The 13881-nt window shown below is 33.8% G+C and overlaps 1 protein-coding gene across 1 annotated transcript; it reads right to left on the bottom strand.

The window, feature by feature from the left end:
* Window positions 1–11659: 11659 nt before the first annotated feature.
* LOC107434345 (uncharacterized) lies at window positions 11660–12478 on the bottom strand. The gene is made up of 2 exons (XM_060816803.1): window positions 11893–12478; window positions 11660–11796 (listed from the first exon to the last, which is right to left on the bottom strand). Exons 1-2 carry the CDS (start codon window positions 12476–12478, stop codon window positions 11660–11662), a joined length of 723 nt encoding a protein of 240 aa, XP_060672786.1.
* Between the last annotated feature and the right edge of the window lie 1403 nt (window positions 12479–13881).

The following is a 13881-nucleotide window of genomic DNA, read 5'->3' as shown; positions in this document are numbered from 1 at the left end:
GGTATTATGGTGCATACCTTGTATGTGCAATAGCATAGTTATTGAAAAAGAAACTACATAAATGATTAGTATTGATTCAATTATAGATGACTTTCATGTTTTGGAAGAACGTAAAATTCTATTTTGATTTATGAATAATTTTTGTTTATATTTAGTACGATAGAATTGAAAGATTTCAATAGAGTTACTTAATATACGCATATGTACATATATATATATATATATATACACACACATAATAGGGCTCCAATAAGGATACCTTCAAGTTTTACCTCTTCAGGATTAACGGGTTGGGTTAATTACAGCTCTTATATTATATTTAGATGACATGAATAGCTCAGATTTTTTTTCCACTTTTTACATTTCTGTAATTTCAAAAACCTTTTTTTACATGTTAAAATTTTAAACAAAATTCAACAAATGTTATATATAAAAAAAAAAAAAAAAAACTCTGAAAATGCAAGTGGAAGAACAAAGCGCTCACCCAAATGACGAGTGAAGATTGAAGGCCGACAACAGACGAATAGATGGCAGGTGACAAACAACAGATGGACAAACAAAGAATGGACTGACTCAAATTTTTCTAGAGAAGTAAAAAGATAGCACAATTTTTCTTTATTTTAGGAGGGAAGGAAGAACAAGAAGAGAGGAATTTCATCTATCAATCAGTTTCATCTAGCCTTTTGCCATCAGGTTGGGGTTGGGTTGGTCATTCTATGTTCTTCATCTTGGGTGGTTTGGTTTTAGGTTCTCTCTCATAAATCTTAGTTTCTACATTTTAAGAACATGAGAGGGGCTAAGTGAAGGGGGTCGGTTTCGTTCATCTATCGAAGTTTTTGGGTTTGTTGGTCATTTGTTGTTTGATCATTGTTCTTCATTCTTCGTAAAAAAAGGCTGAGGTTTTCATTTAGGATAAGGTTTTCTTGGGGAAAATATAGGTTAGTACCCTCTACTTTCATGTTTTTTTTAGTTTGGGATCTATAAAAAAATTTTGACAGATAATACCCTCTACTATCCAAACCATTAAAATCAAATGGTTTTTGTTAAAAAATGGTCATGTGAGTATCATGAGACAAATAAATTGATTTTTTTAATAATTTCATATTTTTTTTATAAAATTTATGGGGAAAAATATTTTAAAAATTGAAAATACAAAAATCAGTTGTCTGTATGATTATTTAGAAGCAATAATTTACATCAAGGCCATAAGTAACAATTTAGAATATCAATCACACTAATAAGCAAAAATCATAACATTGTTTTAAAAGTACTTCCTTTAGCTTAAATCAGAAAGAATTACTTATAGCTGTAGGTGGAACTGTAGCTGCAGGTGCCATGATGGTTGAATTCCCACTTATTATGCCATCATTATCATTACCTCCCTGCCATAAGTAACAAACATATAACAATTACTCATATGACTACACATGTAATAACTACTCATATCTATAAATTAATTTGAATATTACCATATTAGTTGTAGCCTCCTGGTCAAATTGTCTCCCAAGGTGCCAGGTTTTTGGTCTCTTCATAGCAGCTTGCTTACATGACCTCTCGTTGTGTCCACACTCCTAACAATGCTTGCACTTGACTGTTGGTTCCCTTGTATGCCGTGCATTGTCCTTCTCAGATGGATCTCTCATTCTTATTCTTTTTGGCCTTCTAGCAGCCTTTCTAAATGGGGGAGGGTACACAGGGTCAAATGAAGTCTTCATCCACATATCTCGTCCACTCAATGGGAAAATAATAGGTTTATAAGCTCTCATGTAGGCAGTTGTACTATATGAAGGGTCAATGTAATCAGTTGAGTCATGTTTCATAAAAAAAAATGTATGAAACAACATGCTTACATAAGATACCACATATTTTCCACTTTCTACAACTATACAAATGTTGTTGCAAATTTACCACAAATCTTTTAGGATGATCCTCTACCTACCTAAAAAAATTCACCATCATCCCAATATTGCAAACAGTTCCTACTATCCACTTTCATCTACTCTAGCTTTTGCAAAGGTAATGGGTAGATAATGTAATCATGTTTTCTCATACTCTCCCTATTGTTCCTCATCCTTAACATTCGATTCTGCCTTATATATTCTAACATACAAATAATGGGTTTACCTCTCCCCTCCTAAATCCAAGAGTTAAAAGACTTTTAATATTATTTATTAGCAAACCACATTTAATGTCACTTAGCTGCATTCTTTTCTATCTTTTTCAGAAGTTCCATTTTCATCACAAATCAAGTGCGTTGCTTACCCTAGTTGCATCCTAAAGAAAATCCTTAAACTTCTTTCCTCTATAAAGCTTATTGAAGTTTGCATGGAGGTATCTCATACAAAAGTGGTAGTCCACATCCGGCATAAGCTCTTCAATTATAGGAACCAGCCCCTACAAGTGCCTCACGTAAATACAATTTAGGTTATTAGTAACAAGACATAATGAATGCTAAATTTAAAAAAAAAAAAAAACAAACAAACGATGTTACTAATAAACAGATACTCAAACAAAACATAAAAAATGAATAACTAATATCTTTTGTTGATCATTCATGAAGGTAAACTTCTTATCTCCATAAGCATATCCAATATTGTCCATTAAATATTTGAGGAACCAAGTCCATGATTTCTTATTCTCATTCTTAACCACAGCATAAGCAATTGGATTCATTTGCTTGTTTGGATCCCTTCCAATAGCTGACAACATTTGTCATCCATATTTACTTTTCAAATGGCACCCATCCAATCCAATGAATGGAATGCATCCAGCCTTGAATCCATTTTTGAATGCTGCTAATCAGATATAATTTTCCACTTCTTTATCTATTTTGAGTTTACAAATACTCCCATGATTGGTTCAAATAATCTCAGCACAATAGTCCCACAACCTACCATATTGTTGTGCCACATCACCTGCTGCTGGCAAGTTTGCCCTTGTTCTATATGCTTGTGAATTTGATATGCCAACTATAAGATCCTACTTAACCTTTGATGGAAAATGTACAATTTTCATCTTAAGATTTTCTCTAAGCATATGAAAATACTTCTTATCCAACAACTTCAAATTCACCAACTTATTGTTCAAATGCCTACTACAAGTATGCTCTTATTGTAAAGTCTTGATTTGGAAAGTCTCTTTGATGCAAATCCGCCCGTGCCCGCACAATCGACAACCCCTTGAGGTGCTGACCCGATACAGATAAAGACCGGACCGATTACTAGAGCTCAAGCTAAGAGTTTTAAGGAAAACCTTGCTACCTTTATCCAGGGAGTAATTCATTCTCAAAGGCTTGTCCATGCCTAAAAATCCAAGATCCGTTTTGAGCATACAAGTGGTGGAAGCAGATATGGGCCTGGGTAGCGATTTTGGTGCATTTATGGAGTTTGGAAAGCATGAAATGGTTCTAATTCTTCATGGAATCAATACATATGTCTAGGAGGTCATGGAATCAATTCAAATCAGCTTCAAAGGCAACCAAAAAGGGGCTGTGTGCATGGAATAGAAATTTGACCAGTTTTGCTATATTACTTGCTGGCTTTACTGTATTTTGCTGAGTTGGTTTTTTCTCTTTCTTCCAAGCAACGGCAACGTGTAGGACTCCATGGTAATCCTATTTGGCATCCTAAAAAGCATATGGAAGCTGATTTGGAGCTTAAATTTGTCAAAGTCAACTTAGTTAAAAAGATAGTATTTTAGTTTCCTAATTTGATTTCTACTTTTTGTTTTAGAAAATTATCTTTACTTTTGGTTTTTATTTGTTTATTTTCTGGAAAAATAAGTATAGAAAATTTATTGTTTTATTATTTTCATTGTAAATTAATTAATTCCTAATTCAAAATAAAGGAATTAATTAATCAAAATTAGATTAGGAAAGGAGAGAGAAAATTCGGTCACATTAGGAAACAATAAGGCATGGCCTGTTTTTTCTTTAGTTTTTAGGGTTTGATTTTGTTTTCTCTTAGCCTATATAAGGGCTTGTTTTTTAAGAAGAACACACCATTAATAATATTCAGAATTTATTTTTTTAGATTGAATTTCTCTTTATTCTTTTGAACACCTAAAACACCACTAGTGAGTGAATGTTTTAGTTTTGACTTATCAATAGGATATCTATCACTTATTGTGGTATCTTCCTTATACCAAGATTTCTAATCACAAGTTGGATAGGAGTTGAGCTCAATCCATTAAAATCTGAACTTAATTGAGATTCGGGCTAATATAATCCGGGCTATCATACACATTTTCCATATTCAAAAAAAAAAAAAAAAAAAATTCTCATTCCTAGTTGAATTAGGTTTCCTAGTTTTTACTATATTTTTTTTTTTTGTTTCCTAGTTTGTTGGTTGTTTTTTATCATTGTTCTTGTTAGTTTGGTTTTTGTTTATTTTTTCTTTGCTATTTAGTCTTAAATATTTGAATTTTTGTATTAAAAAAAAAAAAAAAAAAAGAGTGTTTGAGGCAACATATTACAAAAAAAAAAAGATTATAAATTTGTATTTTGATTTGGATGGGTTTGGTGGTTATTTGGTGTTGGAATTGCAATTTTGGTGTTGATTCTTGCTCTTTCAGTTGTTTTATGTTCTGTGAATACAAAAAAAAAAATAAATTAAAAATAAAAAGAAGAAGAAGAAAAAGCCGAATAAAAAAAAAATGCACAAAAAGGCCGGTTGTTGCGTTTGGAGTTTGGAATTTGGTTTGTTGGAAAATTGTAATATTTGGAGTTGCTGGGAATTTATTTTTACTGCTGGATATTTTGATTTTGGGTGCTTAAATTATTTGAATTAAAATTAGTTAAAGGAATTGATACAAAACTTGAATTACAAGAACAATAACCAATACTATTCCTTAATTTTGTTCGAATTGATTCTTGTTCATGTTCGAAATTCCTTTTCTAAAATTTTATTCTTGAATCCTTAATTTCTTATCATCTAGTCTAGTTCTTATTGATTTCGAAATTTTCCTTGTTAATTTGCCTTATTTTACCTAGAAGAGCCGAAAACTAGGTTTTGCTAATTCACTTGGTATTGCTTGCTTTTGCCACTGTTTTGTTGATAAGTTTAATTAAAAAATACTTGTGATCTAATTGTTGTTTTGTGGGTGCTTTAATTAGAACTTTGAGATAATTCTTTGAGTGGAAAAAGGCAAGAGTGTGTGAGCTTAAAAGAGGGTAAAAGTCGAAACTAGTGTGAAAACACAAGTGTCGAGACCTTGATTAAGTGAAACACGTGAAGCAGTGATTTTTGGTGAGAATTTATATTATTTTGCATTATTTATACTAACATGGCAGATTCAATGTTGAGGAGAGGAGATCCACCACTAAGAATTAATGAAGAAGAATCCGTAGGATTCCATGGTGATTCTCGAGCTACAGGGAGTGGTAAGCAAACAGACATGAGGGCTATTTTAGAACAACTACAGCGGATGAATTCTCAATTTAACCATATAAATCAAAGGATGGACAGATTAAAAACATCTTAATGTGGACCGAATTCGAGGCAAGAATTCCATGGAGACCAAGGTTGAGGTCGAGGAGGGCATGGACGACCTAGAGAGGTGTTCGAAGAGGAAAATTTTGGAGATGATTTCGAGGAAGAAATGGATGAAACGTATGCTGTCCAAGAGAGGCTAGGCCGTGGGACGAAAAGGAGAAAGGAGGCAAATGATGATCTTCAAAACATTAAGGTGAACATACCACCTTTCATGGGAAAAAGTGACCCGGAAGCTTACTTGGAATGGGAGGAACGAATGGAGATGATCTTTGATTGGCACAACTGTTTGGAGGCTAAGAAGGTGAAATTTGCAGCAATGGATGGTGGACTATTGAGCAAAACACCCGAAAGAGAGTAGATGATGAATTGATTAATACATGGCAACAAATGAAAGGAGCCATGAGGAAGCAATTTGTACCATCACACTATCATAGGTTGCTGCATCAAAGGCTTTAATCTTTATCTGAAGGAAATAGGTTCGTGGAGGATTATTATAAGGAGATGGAGATGCTTATAATAAGGTTAAGCATGAATGAAGATAGAGAAGTAACCATGGCAAGGTTTCTTGGTTGTTTGAATCGTGAAATAGCCAATCAACTAGAATTGCAACAATATGTGGAATTTGAGAAGATGCTACATGTGGCTATTAAATCAGAGCATCAATTTCAGAGGAGGGGTGTAGGCTCATGGTTTGGAGGTGTTTCCAGCAGCGGAAGATCAAATCCAAGTGCTTGAAGAAGTAATCCCACCTTTGAAGCAAGACAAAAACCGAAGCTAGGTGAAGAGAGCTCCAATTGGCCAAGGAAGGATGTAAAAGCTGAATCTGTCTAAGCACCAAGGAATGAGGTGAAATATGATCCTAAACCTTCAAGATCTAGAGAAATCGTTTGATTCAAGTGCCAGGGATGAGGACACATTGCTACCCAATGCACGAATAGAAGAATCATGATGTTATAGGATAATGGTGAGCTAGAATCAAAAAGTGAGGAAAGTGGAGATGAAACCGAGCAAGGAGAGGACGATTTTGAGGATGAAGCTGAAACCTTGCATGCATCCAATGCTGAATTAAACTTGGTTTCTAGGAGAGTGCTGGATGTATACAAAGGTGAGGATCAAGTTCAAAGAGAAAACATCTTCTACACCCGATGTCAAATCCAAGGTAAGATTTGTAACGTGATAATGATAGTGGAAGTTGTACAAATGTAATTAGTAACATTGTGGTTGATAAAAGGCCTAACAACTATTAAACATCCAGAACCATATAGATTACAATGGGTTAATGATAGTGATGAGATGAAAGTGAATAAACAAGCCAAAGCAAAATTTAGCATAGATAAATATGTGGATATTGTTTTGTGTGATGTTGTGCCTATGCATGCCAGACATATCCTATTAGGTAGACCATGGCAATTTGATAAAGATGCTACTCATTATGTTCAAGAGAATTGTATTGTTTTTAGATTTAAAGCTAAAAAGGTCAAGCCGGAGCCATTGACTCCCAAGGAAGTATATAGAGACCAATTACAAGTACAACAAAGGAAGGAGGCCGAAAAACTCAAGGAGAAAGCTAGTATGGCACCTATAGCTCCACATCCATCCAAGAAGGTAAGTCCAAACTTGCTGTCCAAGGTAAGTATTCTAAGACTCAACTAGAGTGAAAAAACCATGAGAAAGTCGAAAGTATGGTGAGATGGGAGAGAAACCCAAGAGTGAGAAACTTGAAGCAAAAGCCGAGAGTGATACAAAATTCAATGAAATCATGAGTGAGAAAGGGAAAGAAAGAAAAGAAAGAAAAAATAAAAAATTTTATTTGAGTTTTGGGGATGTTAATAAGGCTATATTGAGTAAGAAACCATTGCTGGTCATGATTTACAAGGATAATTATTTGAATGATCAAGCTAATCCCGAAAAACTTAAATTACCAAGTTCTATTTCTTTTTTTTTGCAGGAATTTGTTGATGTTTTTGCCGGATGAAATTCCAAATGGATTACCACCTATTAAAGGGATTGAATATCAAATTGACTTCGTTCCAGGGGCTACCATACCAAATAGACCTGCATATAGAAGTAATCTCAAAGAGACAAAGGAGCTACAAAGGCAGGTAAGTGAATTACTTGATAAAGGATACATTTATGAAAATATGAGTCTATGTGCTGTTCCTATTTTGTAAGTGCATAAAAAAGATGGTTTCGGAGAATGTGTGTTGATTATAAGACTATAAATAATATCACCATTAAATATAGACATCCAAATTCCTAGATTAGATGATATGCTTGATGAATTGCATGGTGCCTGCATGTTTTCTAAAATTGATCTTAGGAGTTGATACCATCAAATTAGGATGAAAGAAGGTGATGAATGGAAGACCACATTTAACACTAAATATCGGCTATATGAATGGTTAGTCATGCCTTTTGGATTAACTAATGCACCTGTACTTTCATGAGGTTTATGAATTATGTTATACGTCCATTTATTGGTAAATTTGTGGTTGTGTATTTTGATGATATTTTAGTGTATACCTGAAACTTAGATGAGCATGTTGATTATCTTAGGCAAGTTTTAAATATTCTTAGGAAAGAAAGGTTGTTTGCTAACATGAAAAAGTGTGATTTTTGTAAAGATGAGTTGGTTTTCCTAGGATTTGTAGCAAGTGCTACAGGTATAAAGTTTATCAATCTAAAGTTCAAGCCATTCAAGATTGGCCGACACTAACATCTATCACATAATTGAGGAGCTTTCATGGTTTGGTTAGTTTCTATCGAAGATTTGTCAAGGACTTTAGCACCATCGCAGCACCTTTGAATGAAGTTGTAAAGAAGAATGTTGGCTTCAAATGGGGGGAGGTACAAGAAAAATCTTTTAATTTGTTGAAAGAAAAATTATGTAATGCACCTTTACTAGTTTTGCCAAATTTTTCTAAGAATTTTGAAATTGAATGTGATACTTCGGGTATAGTATTGGAGCTTTTTTGATGTAAGAAGGAAGGCCCATAGTGTACTTTAGTAAGAAATTAAATGGAGCTGCACCAAACTACCCGACATACGACAAGGAGATGTATGCTTTGGTGAGGGCTTTGGAAACATGGCAGCACTATCTCATGCTAAAAGAATTTGTGATTCATACGGATCATGAATCTTTGAAGCACATTAAAGGTCAAGAAAAGCTCAACTGAAGGCATTCCAAGTGGATTGAATTCATTGAGACCTTTCCATATGTGATCCGCTACAAGAAAGGTAAGGAAAATATGATTACCGATGCATTATCCCGAAGGTATGTACTCTTTTCTACCTTAGATGCTAGATTACCTGGATTTGAACAATTGAAAGAACTTTATGAGCATGATAGTGACTTTGGAGAAATATTTAGAACCTGTTTGAAACATGGATTTAATAAATTTTAAATATTTGAGTGGTATTTGTTTGGGGAAAATAAACTTTGTGTGCCTAATTGTAGCATTTGAGAGTTACTAGTTTGGGAAGGTCATAGAGGTGGTTTAACGAGTCATTTTGGTATTTTTAAAACTTTATCCTTGCTGCAAGAACATTTTTATTGATCTAACATGAAGAGAGATGTTGAGAGAATATGTGAAAGGTGCTTGAAATGCCAAAAGACCAAGTCCACGTTGAAACTGCACAGGTTGGATCATCCATTGCTGATTCCTTCCTATCCTTGGGTAGATTTATCTATGGATTTTATTCTTGGTTTACCTAGGTCAAGGAAAGGTAAGGATTCAATATTTTTTGTTGTGGATAGATTTTTTAGGATGACACATTTTATTACATGTAATAAAACTGATGATGCATCTAATGTTGCTAACTTATTTTTCAAAGAAATTGTGAGATTGCATGGAATGCCCAGGACTATTATTTCGGATAGGGATGCTAAGCTTTTAAGTTATTTTTGGAAAACTTTTTGGGCTAAGTTAGGTAATAAGTTTTTATTTTCAACTACTTGTCATCCACAAACTGATGGATAAACTGAAGTAGTGAATAGGACTTTGTCTGCATTGTTGAGAGCATTAATTAGGAGAAATTTTAGAACTTAGGATGAATGTTTACCACATGTTGAATTTGCTTATAATAGGTCTTTACATTCATTGAATTAATACACACCTTTTGAAATTGTTTATGGGTTTAATCCTTTGACTCCATTAGATTTAACACCTTTACCTTTAAGTGAACATGCTAACCTAGATGGAAAACAAAAAGCTGATTTTATGAAGCAGATTCATGAAAAGACTAAGGCAAATATTGAGAGGAGGACCGAACAATATGCAAGGAATGCTAATTAAGGCTGAAAACAAGTTGTCTTTGAACCTGGAGACTGGGTTTGGTTGCACCTAAGAAAGGAGAGGTTTTCCGAGCAAAGGAAGTCCAAGCTTATACTGTGTGGAGATGGACCTTTTCAAGTTTTTAAGCGAATAAATGACAATGCTTACAAACTTGATTTTCTGGGTGAGTATAATGTTAGTGCTACATTTAATGTTACTGATTTGTCTCATTTTCTGCAGGTGATGATTTGATTTGAGGGCAAATCCTTTTCAAGAGGAGGGGAATGATGCAAATCTATCCGTGCAGGCACAACTAACAACCCGCTGGGGTGCTGACCTGATACGGATGAAGATCGAGCCGATCACTAGGGCTTAAACTAAGAGGTTTAAGGAAAATGTTGCTGCCTTTATCCAAGGAATAATTCATTCTCAAGAGGGCTTGTCCATACCCAAAGATTCAAGACCCGTTTTGAGCATACAAGTGGTGGAAGCTGATATGGGCCCAGGTAGCGGTTTTGGTGCATTTATGGAGTCCAGGCAGCATGAAATGATTCCAATGCTTCATGGAATCAATACATATGTCTAAAAGGTCATGGAATCAAGTCAAAGCAGCTTCAAAGGTAGCCAAAAAGGGGCTGTGCACATGAAATGGAAATTTGGCCGGTTTTGCTGTATTACTTGCTGACTTTACTATATTTTGTTGAGCTGGCTTTTTCTCTTTCTTCCAAGCAAGGGCAATGTGTGGGACTCTATGATAATCCTATTTGGCATCCTAAAAAGCATATGGAAGCTGATTTAGAGCTTAAATTGGTCAAAGATTGATCAAAGTCAACTTAGTCAAAAAGATAGTATTTTAGTTTCCTAATTTGATTTCTACTTTTTGTTTTAGGAAATTTTATTTACTTTTGGTTTTTATTTGTTTATTTGCTGGACAAACAAATTTAGGAAATTTATTATTTTATTATTTTCACTGTAAATTAATTAATTCCTAATTCAAAATAAACGAATTAATTAATCAAAATTAGATTAGGAAATGAGAGAAAAAATTTAGTCATATTAGGAAACAATAAGGCAGGCCGGTTTTTGCTTTAGTTTTTAGGGTTTGATTTTGTTTTCTCTTAGCCTATATAAGGGCTTTTTTTTTAGGAAGAACACACAATTAATAATATTCAGAGTTTATTTTATGATATTGAATTTCTCTTTGTTCTTTTAAACACCTAAAACACCATTAGTGAGTGAGTGTTTTAGTTTTGACTTATCAATAGGATATCCATCACCTATTGTGGCGTCTTCATTATATCAAGGTTACTAATCACAAGTTGGTTAAGGGTTAAGGTTAATCCATTAAAATCTGAACTTAATTGAGATTCGGGCTAATATAATATGGGTTTAGATGCGTGTCGACCTAGGTTCGTATCACTCTTCTTTTTGTATGTTTGAAGCATGCACTTTCCACAGGTAGCCTTCTTAACACATCACTGTAACCCCACCATGAGGCACTTTTTATGAACTTGATATTGTAACAATTTTTCAAAACATAATCCACTAAGTATTCCCCAAAAGCTGTTTGATTAGAAAACTTCATTCCAACAGAAAGTTCCAATTGGTCACCCACTGAACCATAAACAAGGATTCTCATAGTATTCTCATCCTCATCTGAACTTGCCAAATTGACAAGCTCATCAGAATCCCAATGAACTTCTCCCATACTATTACCATTCGTATGACCAGAAGCAGGGGCTCTACCAACACTCCTTTCATTACTACCCTCTATATAACCATCCTTGGCATTCACAAAAAAAATACCAGCACCATTTGTGACATTTTCCCTACCAGCATTACCTTCTACACTCCCAGTAGAAGGCAGGGGCTCTACCAACACTTCTTTCATTACTACCCTTTACAACCATTCATGGCATTCCTAGAAGAAGTACCAGCATCATTCGTGGCATTTTTCCTACCAGCATTACCTACTGCACTCCCAATAGAAGTACCAGCATAATTTCTAACATTTTTCCTTCCATCATTACCTTTTGTAATCCCAACAAAAGTACCAACACCATTATCAACATTTTTTCTAACATCATTACCTTATGCACTCCCTGTAGAAATATCAATACCATTACCTTCTACACTCCCAGCAAAAGTACCAGCACCATTATCTTCTGTAATCCCAGTAGAAGTATTAACACCATTACCCATTTGGACCTCAACCTTCATATATAAAGCATTGTCATCATCTTCTTCTTCATCATCACTCTCATATAACCAATCATTGTCATCATCTTCTTTATCCTCAATGCTCTCATGTAACCAAGCATCATCATCTTCTTCTGCATCAACATTCATATCAGAATTAAGGCCTTCACTTCCAGTTTCATCATCCACATGTTTATCGATTGGAAAGTCTAGCAATGAATCAATTGGTTCATCCAATGGTGACTGTACTACTTCATTTGTTAGTTCATTCTCATCTATCTCCTCATGCTTAACATAAATGTCAATTGCTCTATATTTACTCGCCAACTCAGCCAACTTCAATGCATCTCTATCAGTTCCTAATGATTTCACAACCCACTGTAATATGCTATAAGGCTCTAAATACCACAACTTAAAATTATTATACCCCATTTCTTTAACCATGTCTCTCAAGTCAATTATGTTAGCTGTATCGGGATCAAACTTTTCAAATATTTTCACCTTCCCACCCATATAATTTCTAAATGGATTAAAATCAAAATGACCACCATACCACATATGGATTGAAATCAAATCTATTAACCGTATATAAATACAATACAATACAAAGCCACATAAGTTCCAAATATTTTAGTCAAATAACAAATACCGCCATAAGTAGTCAACAAGAAAATAATAATAATAATAATTTAAGGTTCCATCCAAGCTCTTCACCGATCAGGACCAGTACAAATATTTTATCATTTTTAACATTCAACAACACATGCTGCCAATCCATGTATAACTTAAAGGAGACATAATAGGATCAGTATCACTGTTATAGCATTTTTTATGCTAACAACATATGTTGTCAACATAATAGTAATATGTGGCCAACACACACACACATACACACACACACACACACATATATATATATATAGAAATCCCAACTTTCAATTTTTACAGCAACAAACAACAAACAACAATATCATGCTTTCACTATCAAAATGACTAAAACAATGTCTATCATCATTAGCGAGACCATCCATTTACACAACAATACAAACAAAAAAAAAATTTAATAAATAAATTAATTAATCAACAAAACACATGAAAATACATGGTGTTAGCAAAGTTTTAGACAAATTGTGACCCACACAACTCAATCAGACATCAGCAACCATTCCAAACAACCCATATGCAAACATGAAAGAAAACGACTATATTTTTAATCTTAATTTTTGCATAAAGGTAATATTCATACATATCTCGTCTTCTTGTCACAATCCTGCACTTTTGAGCTTTTGCAATTTTGTAACCATATCCTTTTCCACATCAAAGCCCAATGTCGTTCTTTCACAAATCAATCGAGATCAACAATCCTAAGCAAGGAAAAAAAAAATCTTAATCCCTCAACTTCTCAAACAAAATTAAACAAAATCCCTAGATTGCTTTTACAAAATCAAACAAAATCAACAAGAAATTTATGTGCAAGGTTTGTGTCGAAACAGTGAGTTTTGTATTTTCAATTTTTAAAACATTTTTTCCTCACAATTTTTTTCTTAAAAAACACGAACTTATTAAAACAATCGATTTATTTGTCAGGTGATACTCATGTGACCACTTTTTTAACAGAAACCGTTAGGTTTTAACAATTTGGATAGTAAAGGGTATTATCTATCAAAATTTTTTTTACAAACCCCAAACTAAAAAAAGTGAAATTAGGGGGTACTAACCTGCATTTTACCATTTTTTATATATTTTTATTTTTTTGTTGAAGTTTTGAAAAAAGCAAAAACCAGATTTTTGATATTACATAAAATTAAAAATGACAAAAAATATGAGTCCTCCATGCTTTGGGAGGCTGATCTAAAGGCTCTATTAATGATGTCCATTAATCCTCAAGTTGCTAACTTAAAGGCATCTTTATTGAC

Source organism: Ziziphus jujuba, chromosome 4, assembly GCF_031755915.1.
Source record: "Ziziphus jujuba cultivar Dongzao chromosome 4, ASM3175591v1".
NCBI lineage: Eukaryota > Viridiplantae > Streptophyta > Magnoliopsida > Rosales > Rhamnaceae > Ziziphus > Ziziphus jujuba.
The sequence above is the reverse complement of the archived record's forward strand: the minus strand, read 5'-3'. Positions and strand labels throughout refer to the sequence as shown.